At 43.8% G+C, this 16,615-nt stretch overlaps 1 protein-coding gene across 1 annotated transcript in view; it reads left to right on the top strand.

Annotated features, from left to right (window-relative positions):
* Positions 1-58: 58 nt before the first annotated feature.
* DTWD2 (DTW domain containing 2) overlaps positions 59-16,615 on the top strand; it is a 90,649-nt gene continuing 74,092 nt past the window's right edge. Inside the window, exon 1 of the mRNA XM_083577150.1 lies at positions 59-1,607. Within this exon, the coding sequence (XP_083433276.1) occupies positions 1,432-1,607 (176 nt within the window). The 5' untranslated portion in view covers positions 59-1,431. The remainder of the gene's footprint in view (positions 1,608-16,615) is intronic.

Raw genomic sequence — 16,615 nt, 5'->3', positions numbered from 1 at the left:
CCTTTTTCAAAGCTGTTGCACAGCTATCCACTGTGACCCAGTGGTCTCTCTCATTCCTGTGAAATTAGGATTTTTTTGCCCTAATGTGCATCAGTTTTCACTTGCTTACACTGAATTGCATTTGCTATTTTACTGTCCATTCAATTTGGAAAGATCCTTTTGGAACTCCTGCCAATATTATTTTAAGTGCCCTGCACAATTTGGTGGTTATCAGCAAACAGGGCTACTTCACTGCTCACTTGTAACTCTATAGGGATGTTCTTATGCTACATTAAGTGTGCAGTCTTTGTACCTTGGTACACAAATAGTAGAGCTGTACATTCGTGGTTATTCACATGTAACATTCAGCAAGTGAACAATCTTTAGTCTGCACACATCTGCTGCAAGCAAAAGGAAATAGATTCAGTGACTTATTACAATTGAAACAATTCCATTTTACTGGCAACAAGGCAGGGCATGTCAATCATGTTGTACTTCCTGAAAAAGTTTCTACAAAGGTTTACATTCAATAATAAGAATTGTGGCAGTGTGGAATCTAGTGTTGCTCTTCATTTCCCCTCTTTTTCAAACTTGCTCCGGTGAACTTTACAACTGAAGTTGACCAGTGGGGTGAGAAGAACAGAGCTCCTAAGACTATTAAGTTCAAGGTCTAAAATTAACTAGCTTCACCACTGGAGCTTGGAAAAGAGGAAAAAAATGAAGAGCAACATTGCATCCCACTCTGCCACTATTCTTACTTGGTAGGAAACTGTTTCAGGAAATACATCAGGGCTGACATGCACTGCCTTGCTGCCAGTAAAAGGGAATTGCTTCAATGACGCATGTGACAAGAGTCATTGAAGCCATTTCCTTTTGGGGCATCAAATGCATGTTGGCTAGTGATTACACATTCTGTGAATGATGCATGTGAATATATGAATGCGTGTACACTCCCTGAATGTAATGTATGAATATAACCAAAGAGCAAGTTTAAAAAAACTTGTTCATAAAGCTGATCTTTGGAGGATCTGCACCTCCTACATCCCCCCTCTGGGAAAATTGTCCATTTTCTTATTCTCTTACTTCCAATTCCTTAATCATTAACTGATCCATAGGAGAACTTGTTGTGCCGCAGAACAAGATTTCCTACAAGCGGAGAACAGATCTGAATTCTTAGAATCCGGGTAAGGCGGTGATTCGCATCGAGCACTTAGCACGGGTATCTCGCGGGTCAAAAGAGGCAAAGGCAGCATTCTGCGGGAACGGCTGCTCTTCGAAGAGCACTCTGCTTCCCGATTGGCTGGAGCCGCGTTTCTGATTGGCTAAGCGTGTCCGGCGGGGGCGGGAGAAGGAGGAAAGCCCTTTTCCCACCACACGGCCGGCGTTCCAACTTTCGGGGCCCGGCGGGGTCCTAGCGCCCTCTCCCGACCGTTCCGGGGCAGGGCAGAAGCGATGGAGGGGAGGGAGACGCCGGCAACGGGCGCCGCGGGGGGCAGAAAAGACGAGGAGCCGCTGCTGAGGCCTCCCGCTCCGGAGAGCGGGCCCGAGGAAGAAGCGGAAGACTGCGGGGGCCTCTGGGAGCTTCCCGTGGAGCTCAGCGCGCGGAGGCCGGAGTGCGGCCGTTGCGGGTGAGTGGCGCGGCGCGAGGAGAGAACGAAGGCAGGCCGCCGCGGCGCGCGGAGGTCACGTGACACCGCCCGCCCGCGCCCCCTAGTGGCGGAGAGGCGGCGGTGCACCTTCGCCGCCTCTTTCTCCCCGCTTCTCAGTTTTATGGCGCCTCTGAGGAAAAGGAGGATTTCTCTCTCTCTTTCCCTCCTTTCCTCGCTTTGTTGCTGCCTTTAAATAGAGAAACAAAACAAAAAAAAAAATTCCTTCCAGTAGCACCTTAGAGACCAACTAAGTTTGTTCTTGGTATGAGCTTTCATGTGCATGCACACTTCTTCAGATACACTGAAACAGAAGTCACCAGACCCTTATATATAGTGAGAGGGTGGGGAGGGGTATTACTCAGAAGGGTGGTGGGAATGGGAGATAGGTGTGGTAGACCTGTTGACTGTTAACGACTGTAATTGGTCTTACAGGAAAAAGCAAGGGGTGAGATGGCTAAAAATAGCTTCATCATGTATAATGAGATAAGAATCCAATGTCTCAATTCAGACCAGGTCTCTCCATGGTTTTAAGTTTGGTAATAAGTTGAAATTCAGCAACTTCTCTTTCTGGTCTATTTCTGAAATTCTCTTGTAATATGACAGCTACTTTGAGATTTCGTATAGAATGTCCTGGGAGACTGAAGTGTTCTCCTACTGGCTTCTTTGTCTCGTGATTCTTGATGTCAGATTTATGCCCATTTGTCCTTTGGCATAGGGTTTGGCCTGTTTGTCCAATATAGAGATCTGAAGGGCACTGTTGGCATTTGATGGCATACACAATGTTAGAAGATGAGCAATTAAATAGTCCTGGGATGGTATGTTTGATGTTGTTGGGGCCAGTAATGGTGTTATTCCCACCACCCTTCAGAGTAATACCCCGCCCCATATAAGAGTCTGGTGACTTCTGTTTCAGTGTATATGAAGAAGTGTGCATGCACACGAAAGTTCATACCAATAACAAACTTAGTTGATCTCTAAGGTGCTACTGGAAGGAATTTTGTTTGTTTGTTTGTTTCGACTATGGCAGACCAACACAGCTACCTTCCTGTAACTTTAAACAGAGAGAGAGATTAGATAGTCGGCTCGTTTGCATAAGATAAGATATGATATGATAAGATACTGCTTTTTTTTCTGCTGCTGCTGCTGCTGCTGTCAAGCAAGCCAGCTGTGGTGCATAATGGTTACAGCAGGGGTCAGCAAGCTTTTTTAGCAGGGGGCCGGTCCACTGTCCCTCAAACCTTGTGGACTATGTTTTTTGGGGGAAATGAACAAATTCCTATGCCCCACAAATAACCCAGAGATGCATTTTAAATAAAAGGGCACATTCTACTCATGTAAAAACACGCTGATTCCCAGACCACAGGCCGGATTTAGAAGACGATTGGCCTGGATCCGGCCCCCAGGCCTTAATTTGCCTACCCATGGGTTAGAAGAGCGTCAAACTGCGAAGTCCAGAGTTCAAACCCCTACTCAGCCACAAAGCTCACTGGGATGCAGTGAGGCATACCTCTGAGGAAATACGCATAGGATCCCACTGTTAACATTTGGGTTTGACAAATATTACATCTAATGATCTAACCATATAATGTGACCTTTTTGAAGGCGTATGCGATAGCCACTAAGCAACATGCATTGGTGACACTGTGCTGCCATCTAGTGAGCAATTGTGTTCTTGCAAGTTTTTGTATTAAAAAACACACCCCTGAATCTAAAAACACCCCATGCATCTTATTTATTTTGGCAATTGAAGTAATCGTGGTTGACTGTGGTCCATGAATTTCATTGCATCTACTCAGAGTACTTACTTAGCAGTACGCAACCCCTTGCACATCTGTGCTGTTACTATTGTCAATTCCAGATAGGATAGGATCTTTTTTGACGAAAGGTACTATTGGAGACGGAGGAAAAAGTCATTTTCCCATGTTTCTTTCACCTTCCACAAGCAGCCCACTTCAGCAGCATTTCAAATAGAAAACTACAAATGGGACCTGCACAAAAAGTAAACTAAAATGGCTTAACCTGGCACCAAAATAGTTGTAATGTTGGCAGAATATTTGTCTCCTTGGGGGGGCATTTCAAAGTTGGGTGTGCCACCACAGAAAAGGCCTTCGCTTCCTTGTGACTACATAAAAGTAAAACCAGCCTCTTCACCCACTTGCGCAAACTGGGGTGTCCCTTGCCCTTCTTGCACCCTTCCCTGCTGTCCCAGGAGGATGATGCAGCCCTGCAAGGAGCTGTTATAAAACTGCTAGATCCAGGATGCTGGAACTGGCAGCAGGGTCTTTGGAGAAGGTCACAGAGGAGAGGCAAGCAGGTGCCAAAGCTCACCTTTCCTCATTTGGCCCAGGGCAGGATTAAGATACTCTGAGGCCTTAGTAAGGTAAAGGTAAAGGGACTCCTGACCATTAGGTCCAGTCATGGCCGACTCTGGGGTTGCGGCGCTCATCTCACCTTATTTGGCCAAGGGAGCCGGCGTACAGCTTCTGGGTCATGTGGCCAGCATGACTAAGCCGCTTCTGGTGAACCAGAGCAGCGCACGGAAACGCCGTTTACCTTCTCGCTGGAGCAGTACCTATTTATCTATTTGCACTTGACGTGCTTTCGAACTGCTAGGTTGGCAGGAGCAGGGACCGAGCAATGGGAGCTCACCCCGTGGCGGGGATTCGAACCGCTGACCTTCTGATCTGCAAGTCCTAGACTCTGTGGTTTAACCCACAGCACCACCCGCGTCCCACTCTGAGGCCTTAAACTATGTCAAATTTAAGTGGCCACATAGCATTACCTTAAAGGTTGATTGTTCAAAGGACAATGAAAATGGAAAGAATGAAGTTTTGTATTTGCTATATAGGTATGTAGGTGAGGATGCAACTAAAAACTGACTATCTGACTAGCTTTTTGGGGACAGTGGTATTTAGAGGCACCTCATAATCTGAGGCCCTAAAATGTTGACTACATAGCTTGTGCATAAATCTGGCGTTTCTCAGGTCAGATAGTCTCATCCATTTTCTCTTATTGGTGGGCTGCTGCAGTTGCTTAATTTGTTCTTCCTTTTGGGGGAGTTTGTGGAATTTTTTGGTTTCTTTTGAATTGTGAGAATGATGGACTAGAAGTTAAATTAAGTCAATATATACTTGGCCACAGAAGTTAGCCCTCTTATTTATTTTATATATCCTTGGGCAGACTCTGGCTTCAGTTCACCTAAGAAATTAGAAATATATATAAAATTTGCCTGTCTGCTTTTCCTCCTAGGCTTTCTTGCTGCCTCCTCAATTTTCTAATTGGATTATGAAATCTTAGCTTGTATTCATGAAAGTAGAAAAGAAGAAGAAAGAAACCTGTCTAAAATTATTTATGTATTATGTGTATGTATGTATGTGTCAGTCCAAAAACTATGATTCTAATGTTTTAACAGACCAGGTGGAGGATTCAATTAATTTGCACAGTGGAGTCTTGCAAATAACTGCCTTGTGCTCCATAGCTATGAAGTTGACTGAACTGGTGAAATTTAGTAAATCAGAGTTCTGTTATAAACTATTATTCCACAGTCCCTCTGTGAACTTTCTATCATAATCATGCCAGTGCTTCTGGGCCTTAGAGATATCTGCTAGCCTTGACATTTTTGCTCGTGTGAGTCACGGCTGCCATCACCAAGAGAGGTTTATTAAATTTAACTTTTGAGATTTGTCAGTCAGAGAGAGAGAGGAGTATTTGAAATGGCTCATTTGTAATTCAGCGGAAAGGCTGCCTTGATTTAGAGAATTAATGCACTGGCTAATGTGCTAGATGGTGGGAATAAGCTTTGCAGGTGATGAGAGATGTTTTAGTCCCTCCTAATTAAGTCCCTAATGGGTATGTTTACAAGCCATCAGAGCTTTTCAGATGTAAGCTTTTCAGAAAAAGATAGGCCTTTCAGTCCATCTCGTGCCTTGACAGGGTAGAATTACTTATATGTACTTCTTGCAGTGCTTCCTCTAACATAAATTTGACCTGGATAATTGTTGCATGGTGGTGTTAGGTGCTCTTTTTGCAACAATTTTCATCATTTAATAGATATATCTGTATAATCCACCAGTTCTTTGAAAGTCCCTGCTATTTCAGGAAGCCTATCTGAAGACTTTTTTAGAATCAGTTTTTAGTTCCAGTCCTCTTTCAGACATCCCCTCCATGTCCGTCCTAGTAATAACCTCGGTTTGTAGCAGGTATGTGCATGTTTTGGTCTTGTGATAACAATGTTACTGTATGTAATGACACATGGGCAGCGTTTCCCAAACTTCTCCAATTCCGTTTCCCCTTCTTAACCTACTCTACCTTTCCCCTTCTCCCAATGTTTTGCACGCAGAAGGTCCGAAGCTCAGTCTCTAGCATCTGTCCCAAGCTGTGAAAGACCCCAGTCTGAAATCCTGTTGAGCCATTCCCAGTGCTGAGCTAGATAGATCAGTGGTCTGGATTAGTTGTTTGATTCGGTATAAGGGAGCTTCACCTGTTGGATGGCAGATGTGTGGAGATCCTCGTATGTAGCAGAGTGCATATTAGTCTGCTTTGGTGGACAAGGATGTATAGAGATAATGGGATATTATTTTGTAATAGAATGTGTCCCAGTCCTCCAACTCCTTTTGCCCATCTTCTGCCATTCATCTGCTTATGTGATGCATACAGCTCTGAATTTAGTATAGGAACGATGCTTTGCACTCCCCTAGAGCATCTAATGCATGGGTAGGCAAACTAAGGCTCGGGGGCTGGATCCGGCCCAATCGCCTTCTAAATCCGGCCCGTGGACGGTTCAGGAATCAGTGTGTTTTTACATGTGTGGAATGTGCCCTTTTATTTAAAATGGATCTCTGGGTTATTTGTGGGGCTTGCCTGGTGTTTTCACATGAGTAGAATGTGTGCTTTTATTTAAAATGCATCTCTGGGTTATTTGTGGGGCATAGGAATTCGTTTATTTTCCCCCACTTTCAAAATATAGTTGCCCCCCCTCCCCAAGATCTGAGGGACAGTGGACCAGCCCCCTGCTGAAAAAGTTTGCTGACCCCTGATCTAATGCTTGTGAAGGGGACATAAAGATGCTCTTGGAATAGAAGAGGATGCAGAGGATGCAGTTTTTCAGGAAATGATCTGAAGAATGGGAGGAGAAGTTGTCCCCCTCCTCCTGCTTACTAAGTGTTCCCAACTCTCTCCTCAATGTACACTCCATGTACCAGAATCAAAGTTTTGTGACTTCTAGGGATGAGCAGTTCTGGCAGTGGTAGCTATGGGATCTAGGCCATGTTACAAGTGTGTGCACATCCTGTTCGTCTTGCCCAGATGCATTGGACCATCGTCTCATAGTTTCTGTACCAGCCTATTTTTTTCATATGGGCGAATAACACCATTTCACTTATATGAAAGGATGTAAAGAAAATCAAATGAATGCATCCTTGGAATAGGAGTTAAGCAGTTTCCTGCCTCTAGTAACCCCAAATGAGCCTAACTTCTGAACCCTGTCTTGGGTTTTGTTTTGAAATACTGCAGTCCTTTGCATATGTACTCAGAGGTCTTTTGAGTTGTCACACAGTGTTTAATCCTGTGGTTTAATCCTAGGTAAGTGTGCAGCTTCATCTTGCAGCATTGGTAGTCCGGGAAATGATGTTGGGAACTGGATGGATAGGTAGATATTGGGAATTCTTAGATAAACTTGAATAGGAATAGTTGGTTTCACATACCTTCTGATTTGTTTGGCATTTGTTTAACAATTAGGATAGTTAGCAGTACTTGAACATCTGTTTGACTAGTAAAATCTAGTCAGTGGAATATAACTTGGATATCTCCCACCCCGGAGTAACTCTCTGACACCACAGAAATCTGAACTAACATATTTGTTTTTATTTCAATCTCATACTTGCATCAATATTAATATTTGTTGTTTAGTCGTTTAGTCATGTCGACTCTTTGTGACCCCATGGACCAGAGCACGCCAGGCACTTCTGTCTTCCACTACCTCCCGCAGTTTGGTCAAACTCATGCTGGTAGCTTCGAGAACACTATCCAACCATCTCATCCTCTGTCGTCCCCTTCTCCTTGTGCCCTCCATCTTTCACAACATCAGGGTCTTTTCCAGGGAGTCTTCTCTTCTCATGAGGTGGCCAAAGTATTGGAGCCTCATCTTCAGGATCTGTCCTTCCAGTGGGCACTCGGGGCTGATTTCCTTAAGAATGGATAGGTTTGATCTTCTTGCAGTCCATGGGACTCTCAAGAGTCTCCTCCAGCACCATAATTCAAAAGCATCAATTCTTCGGCGATCAGCCTTCTAATATTAGTATACTCTGGGCTTTTTTCAGTTGGAAGTTGCCAGAACTGAGTTCCGGCACTTATCAGGTAGGCGCCATTGCCATTATAAGAGAACAAGGGAGGTGTTCATGGTGAGTTCCGGCATCTCTTTTTCTAAAAAGATTACACTGGGTATACTGCATGTTCAATTCTTAAATGTGGTAGCACAGTGAGTTAGGATCACATTTTAAGACTTGGTTGGGGGTTGATTATTACATGATGAGTTCTGATCTTTTCAGGCCATCCGCCCTGCACTCATTCCATTTGGCTGCTACCTGTTTTGATCTGTTGACATTAAAACATACACACACACAATTAGACATCATTGGATGGCCGTGTCCCTTGACTGATGAGAACAAAGAGCCTCTGCCTGTAGCAGTGACTAATCTTGTTAATTAATGTCATTACCTTTTGATTGGCTTTGTCTTCTGTGATTGTATTAACTGTAGTCTTGCCTTGAGGAGTATGGGATTGAGAAAAGAAGGATATTTCAGTGCAGACTGAAACATCATAAGCTGTATCAGTATTGTTATAAGAATCCTACAGTCCCAGATATAAAATAAGTGTTCATAAATTTACAAGGCAAACACATACATAAGTATATAAACCACTTGTCTAAAATAGTACAGGAGAACAATCCTGTACTATCCTGTACTAATGACCTGAGTCATTTTGACTCTCCCAGTGACCTCAAATATTTCTCTGCAAGGGGGAAGGAAATGGGAAAGTCTCTCCATTGTCTTTTGCTTACCTGTTTTAAGGGCGTACTTGTGTGGGTGAATAGGATGAGCTTGTGACCTGGATTCAGGAATTAAAGTATTTACCACCACAAAAGAATGGCCTGGCTGTCCAGGTAATGCAATCAGTGACCAGTGATCAGGTATCCTGGCAGACAGGCTTTCTTCTGTAGACCGCCTCTTTCTGTGATGTATGTATGGTGTTTGGGGGGTGGTCTCTGGCTACAGGGTGGGCAACTTCAAAAGTCTTTATAAGAGTTTGCACACCATTGTTCTGGGTTCCTCTCCTCCCTCCCTGCATGGCAGGAGTGGGGGACCATGTTGCAACAGTTTAATAAAGATCATGCTTACTAGCTGCTTTGCTTCTCCATATTCTCTGGTTGGTCTCTGTTATTTTCTCCTACCAATACAGAACCTACATAAGGACTCTAAACGGGCTCTTGGATACCCCATAAGGGATAAAGGAGCAGTTTCCCCCCCTTATAACAAGTATATTCACTGAAAAGATGACCTATTTTTGAATAACCTATTTTTTACATTTCACATATTGTGGTAGTGGGAAAAGAGAAAGCTGTCCCCCCAAATTGTCCACTTACAAAGTGTATTAATATTTCCCCAATAACATTCCATTTAATGAGAAATTTGAAAAAACCCCAAAACCACTGTTCCCAAGATTTGTATTATAGACTGGAGGTGTCTTATTAAACATGTTAGAAAATGCTAAGATTTTTTCTCTAAAAATATACCGTATTTTTCGCCCTATAGGACGCACTTTTTCCCCTCCAAAAATGAAGGGGAAATGTGTGTGCGTCCTATGGGGCGAATGCAGGCTTTCGCTGAAGCCTGGAAAGTGAGAGGGGAGAGCCCCAGCGCCAGCCCCACAAGGTCGGGGGACAGAGGGAGGCGGAACGCCGCCATCCCGCTGTCTCCCGAAGTGGTTTGGAGACCCCGCCGCCAGCCCCACAAGCTCCGGGGAGAGTGGGGAGGCGCAGCGCGTCTCCCCGCTGTCCCCGGACCTGATCTGAAGGCGGGCGGCAGGGAGAAGAGCGCTTCTCCCCGCTGCCTGCCCCGCAAGGTCCGGGGACAGCTGGGAGGCGCAGCGCGTCTCCCCGCTGTCCCCGGACCTGGTCTGCAGGCGGGCGGCGGGGAGAAGAGCGCTTCTCCCCGCTGCCTGCCCCACAAGCTCCGGGGACAGTGGGGAGGCGCAGCGCGTCTCCCCCTGTCCCCGGACCTGGTCTGCAGGCGGGCGGCGGGGAGAAGAGCGCTTCTCCCCGCTGCCGGCACCACAAGCGCCTGGGGGGGAAATAAATTTTTTCCCCTTTATTTCCCCCCCAAAAAACTTGATGCGTCTTATGGACCGGTGCGTCCTATGGGGCGAAAAATACGGTACACTCTGTTATAATTGGTGAAAGGCTTTTGTAGTATAGTTTCTAAACTCTTACAAAAAACAACAGCACCGACAGCAAAATAAAGTCAATGCATCACAAATCTATTGATATCATTGGAACAATTATGTTTGCTTTTGCATCCTGAAAAATCCTGAAAAAATACATATTTGATTGACATATATGTTGATCATTATCTGGCTGTAATAACCCTAATAAAGGTAAGTCGCCACTTGCCATTCTTTAGGCAAAAATGTCCGTCTTCATCAGCATTTACATCCTGCTTGATATCTCTTTAATCTTAATTGCTTCTGCCAAGTCCTCAAAGTTTAAACAAAGATTCTGGCTGCAGGCTGTGCGTATAAGACATCTAGCCAACTGCAGGAATGAATTGTTGCCCGAGACAAATGTGATAAGGCCTTCAAAATACTGAAAGAGAAATGTTCAAGAGGCTTTTGTTTAAAGCAGCAAACAGTGTAAAATACTTGCTATTATTCTTGCCCTGCCACAAAGATATGTCCTAAGTATCGGATGATTTTTTTTCAATGGAATATAGTGAATAGTTTTCAAGAGGAAACAGGCTCTTGGATAATCCCCTTTGCTGCTGCTCTCACAATCAGTTTAGGTACTTTTCTCCATTGGCTGCTTTTTTTCTTTGTTTTGGAAATTCTTGGCAATATTCTCAGATTTGCAGAGTAGGGATTTGCAGTGACAGAAAAGGGAGCAGTGAACCAAATATATTTTCTCTGCAGGTACCCCTTGTAGAGAAATATTAGAGCAGGTGGGCCTGCGGCAACACAACCTGCTCTAAAATGGAGATCTCTCTCCCGTGAAGGATCCACAGGGAATAGCAATGAGAAGCTCCTGCATCCTGATTCACAGTGTTCTATAATAATAATAATGTTGTTGTTGTTGTTTAGTCGTTTAGTCATGTCCGACTCTTCGTGACCCCATGGACCAGAGCACGCCAGGCACTCCTGTCTTCCACTGCCTCCTGCAGTTTGGTCAAACTCATGCTGGTAGCTTCGAGAACACTGTCCAACCACCTCGTCCTCTTTCGTCCCCTTCTCCTTGCGCCCTCAATCTTTCCCAACATCAGGATCTTATCCAGTGAGTCTTCTCTTCTCATGAGGTGGCCAAAGTACTGGAGCCTCAGCTTCATGATCTGTCCTTTCCAGTGAGCACTCAGGGCTGATTTCCTTAAGAATGGATAGTAGTGGTAGTAGTAGTAGTAATAATAATAATAATAATAATAATAATAATAATAATAATAATATTTCTTATTTATACCCCACCCATCTGGCTGGGCTTCCACAGCCACTCTGGGCGGCTTCCAACAAAATATTAAAATACAGTAATGCATCAAACTTTAAAAGCTTCCCTAAACAGGGCTGCCTTCTGATGTCTTCTAAAAGTCTGGTAGTTGTTGTTCTCTTTGACATCTGGTGGGAGGGCGTTCCACAGGGCGGGTGCCACTACCGAGAAGGCCCTCTGCCTGGTACCCTGTAACTTGGCTTCTCGCAGTGAGGGAACCGCCAGAAGGCCCTCGGAGCTGGACCTCAGTGTCTGGGTAGAACGATGGGGGTGGAGACGCTCCTTCAGATATACTGGGCTGAGGCCGTTTAGGGCTTTAAAGGTCAGCACCAACACTTTGAATTGTGCTCGGAAACGTACTGGCTTTGACAAAGTTTTTTGGGTGTGGCTACATCTCTAAAGGTACTCAGGGCAGTATTCAAATAATTGCACTCGTGGATAAACAACTGCTTGCACAATGGGACTTTCCCGCTCGCCTCCCCCTCTGTGTCCCCTGACCTTCCAGGGCAGGTTTGGGACAGCAAGGGTGGAGGAGAGGGGGCAAAGTCCCACGGCTTCGAAGCCTCGAAGTATATGTTAAACATAGACAATATGTTAAGGAGTTTAACAATAAAGAGCAGAGTGTTTTGAAAACTGAAGTATGATACCAATATTTTTATTGTAAACACCAAATTACACATGTATTCACAATCTCTGATAAAAACGTGATATTAACAATGTGTCTCTTACGTGAATTATGTATTCGTTCATGGTTAAAATAAATAAAAAGTGTTGCTGATCACCCCCCCATCCCTAATGACTAGGAATTCTGTTTTGGCGCCCACAACCCAGGTCCCAGGAGCCATTTGGCTCCTAGCTTTTCTATCCCAGTTTCTAACCCTTATGAGGAGATGCAGTTTTTAAGGCATTGAGGTCCTGCACTGTGTACAGCTTTATAGGTCAGCACCAGCACTTTGAATTGGGCCCAGAAACTAATTGGCAGCCAGTCACACACACACACATCATCCAAAACAGTTTCAAAACAAGCCAGATTCCCAGTGTGGAATGAGAATTCATGGCAATTAGTCACACTAAAATAAGCCAACCCAGATTAATGTATGTAAAAGAGAGAAACACACATCCACAATGTGAGGAACACAGAGTAGTTGCATGGCTCTCTGGGTTCAGAAATTCAGTTTTCTATTTACTGTAAGGCAGAAAGCAAGCGGGAGAAGAGTTCAAGCAAAGACACTATGCGAATAGGGCTGAGCGATATATTAATATATCCAACACCGTTTTGAAGTTTACATCATGATAATTGTTTCATAATATTTGAGCTGGCGATATATGGTGAATCACAATGTGTGTAAGGGCTAGACTAGGCAATATCTGGTTTTCAACATTGTGATAACTCACCAGCTAAACGTTGCAATGTTATCACAGCTAAACACTGCAATCTACCGCAATGTCTGAAATAAGGATGGAACTATACAGAGTCGAACAGGACAATGTCCTGGCAACTGCTACTACTTAGGGCAAGGGTTGGCAAAGTTTAGCAGTTCACTGCAGCAGAGATCCCTTAATGGGCGCGATTTCCAGCAGACGTGATTTCCGGCCCCACAGAAGCAAGTCCTTGCACCGCGCCAGTTTAGTGCAGCGTCCGGGGACTTGCCGAGCGGATGGCTCGGTTCGGGGGCGGCTCGGGGGCTGGTTAAACGACCCCCGTGGGCCGCTTGTGGCCCGTGGGCCTTAGGTTGCCTACCCCTGACTTAGGGGTCTAAAACGGATAAATGACAATATTATCAATCATCACACAGTTTCATAAGCTTCTGCTTCTTCTGTCACTTAGTAGGCCTGCTGGCAGTCTGGCAGTCCGGCAGTCCCAGATTATTTGTATTCACTAAGGCTCATCACTGTACTTTGGATTGTCCTGAATACCAACATTTGGTAGCCAAGCCCAAAACCAAAAGTCTCAATTGGATGCATTTTGGCTTTCCTGCTGATGAAAGTTGACCATGAGGTGATTGATTATCATCATTTATCAGTTTTAGACCCTTAAGTAGTAGCAGTTGCCAGGACATTGTCTTCTGTGTAGTTCCTTCCTTATTTCAGATATTGTGATATATTGTGATGTTTAGCTGGTGATATATCATGATACTGAAAACCAGTTATGGCCCAGCCCTAGATGTGAATAGGAAGAAGTCTCAGTGGTCCTTCCTTGGCGCTTTGTAGATTTAAAGGGATAAGCATGCTCTCCATTTCAAGCTAATAAAAATACATAAGCAAGGTAGATATTGGCTCAGATTCTTACTGTGTGTATGTACTTTTGTGATAGGCTTTTATTCTCTTTAAATAATTACCCTAAGCACTTAGAGTGATATGGACAGCTCTTTGTGGTTCTCAAGAAGAGAAATCAATAGAGTAAATAAATAGAGATGAGTGTCCTTTAAAGCTTCATTGAGCAAGTGATCGTCTCAATCCTTTTCCACATCTTTTCATTTTGATGTGCTTGCAAAGTAAATCTATATAAAGCTTTCTTCATAAGTTATTATAGGCAAGGTGGGTGGGTGTTCCAAAATACACAGATAACAATTAAAGAGTCTTAACAAAACAAAACAATAAACTCCCACAAGCTTCTGTCTTCCTTAAAGCATGAAAGTGCTCTGCAAGAAAGTATTTGGCAGAGATGCTATAAAATAGCAGTAGTCTGTTGTTATCTAGATTGTTGCCAAGGGACCAGAAATCACACTGAGTCTTCTCCAACCAAAGCACTCAATGCAAAACATATTTACCTAATTGTTTCTCACTTCAGAGAGATAATAATTTTATTTGGCAATCTTGGATTTTAATATTGCTTTTCAGTGAACTTTTCTGAAGTTTGACTCATAAAGGGCATACCTTTGGAAAGCAAGCTGTCTTGTTAGCTTTCTTAATAGAACAGCAGGTTAATTATACACTTCGGTAGCTCAGGTCTTTATAGGATGATGAAAGTAGCTGTGTGTTTAAAGCCAGATGTGCACTTTCTGCTGAAAGGACGTAATTCTTCGTGCATTTTAAAAGCCCCATTTCAAACACTTAGGTTCTCACGGTTCAGACATCTGAAGGCTCCTTTTTGTTTTGCATACAATACATGACATTCTTCATGGCAAATGCATGTAGCTGCCTGCAACTGGACCCAGACAAGGGACATAATCCTGGCTCTCCTCTGTACTGAATAGTGGATGTGCTAGAGATGGTTTTCTTACCTTGATAATGGACTGGATGAGATCCAACAAACTGAAGCTCAATGCAGATAAGAATGAGGCATTGTTAGTGGGCGGTTCCCTAGACTGGTTGGCTGGAGGTTGCCTGCTCTTAATGGGGTTGCACTCCCTCTGAAGGAGCGGGTACACAGCTTGGGGGTTCTCCTGAATCTTTTGCTGTCGCTTGAGGCTCAGGTGGCCTTAGTGACATGGAGTGCCTTCCATCAGCTTCGGCTGGTGGCCCAGCTGTGCTCCTATCTGGACAGGGATAGCCTAACTTTTGTGTTATATTCTCTGGTAACCTCTAGGTTAGATTACTGCAATGCATTATATATAGAGCTGCCTCTGAAGACGGTTTGGAAGCTTCAGCTGGTGCAGAATTCAGTGGCCAGGTTGCTCACTGGGGCAAGATGATTTGAGTATATTACACCGATCCTGGCCCTACTGTACAGTGGTACCTTGGTTCTCAAACTTAATCCATTCTGGAAGTCCGTTCCAAAACCAAAGCGTTCCAAAACCAAGGCGCGCTTTCCCATAGAAAGTAATGCAAAATGAATTAATCAGTTCCAGACTTTTAAAAACAACTCCTTAAAACAGCAATTTATTATGAATTTTACTATCTAATGAGACCACTGATCCATAACACGAAAGCAATAAACAATGTACTGCAGTCACACAATCAACCAGTAGCTGAACTGGGTTCCACACAGTAACAAAAACAAAACAAAAAAGCTGCAAAAATGGAAACGCAAAATAAATAGCAAAAACAGACAGACCTCAGCGTAACACTCAAAACGGAAGCATGGCACTCAAAACGAAAGTGTGGCACTCAAATCGGAAGCGTAAGACTCAAAACGGAGCTTGTTCGTCTTCCGAAAAAAGTTTGCAAACTGGAAGACTTACTTCTGGGTTTGCAGTGTTTGAGTTCCAAGTTGTTTGAGTACCAAGGTGTTTGAGAGCCAAGGTACCACTGTACTGGCTGCACTGGGCCCAATTCAAATTTCTGGTTTTGATCTATACATCCTTAAATGGCTCTGAACCGCAATACCTCAAGGACTGCTTCTCTCCTGATGAACTGATCCAGACCGTGTGATCATCATCTGAGCCTCTTCTTCATGTGCTACCTCAGTGAGAGGCCCGGATGGCAGCGAAACAATAACAGGCCTTTTCTGCAGTGGCTTCCCGTTTGTGGAATGCGCACCCCAGGGAAATTCATCTGGCACCTTCATTCTACAGTGGTACCTCAGGTTACATATGCTTCAGGTTACAGACTCTGCTAACCCAGAAATAGTGCTTCAGGTTAAGAACTTTGCTTCAGGATGAGAACAGAATGCTCCGGCGGCGCGGCAGTAGCAGGGGGCCCCATTAGCTAAAGTGGTGCTTCAGGTTAAGAACAGTTTCAGGTTAAGAACAGACCTCCAGAACGAATTAAATACTTAACCAGAGGTACCACTGTGTATCTTTAGGCACCAGGCGAAAGTTTCTTTAGGCCTTTGGCTGATTAAACATTATATGGCCTTTTAAATGTCTTTGTGGGAGCCAGTTAGGTTTTTGGTTGTTGTTTTTTTTGGTTTATTATGTATTTGGTTTATTATGTATATATGTAAATACATCTCTCATTTTGTATTTTTATGTTGTGAACCACCCTGTGGCATTTGGATGAAGGACAGTATACAAATTTAATTAATACTACTACTACTACTAATATTAATAGTGGCAGCAGAGCAATTTGTTCTCAGCTACTCAGTGTTCATAATACACTTGTTAACGTGAAGTGAGGAGTTCCAAAATATACATGTAATAATAACAATAATTTATTATTTATACCCCACCCATCTGGCTGGGTTTCCCCAGCCACTCTGGGCGGCTTCCAACAAAATATTAAAAAGACAATAAAATATGCTAATCGTTAAGGAAAGTGGTAAGATCAAACTATATTTATACCGTAGCTTTCTTGTGGTTGATTTTTTTAAAAAAAGATTTTGAGTGACAATAGACCAGTTTTCAAACAGCAAATTATAAAA

The sequence above is a fragment of the Podarcis filfolensis genome (assembly GCF_964270895.1).
Source record: "Podarcis filfolensis genome assembly, chromosome: 11".
NCBI lineage: Eukaryota > Metazoa > Chordata > Lepidosauria > Squamata > Lacertidae > Podarcis > Podarcis filfolensis.
Note: the sequence above shows the minus strand (reverse complement) of the source record. Positions and strands in the feature narration are given on the sequence as shown.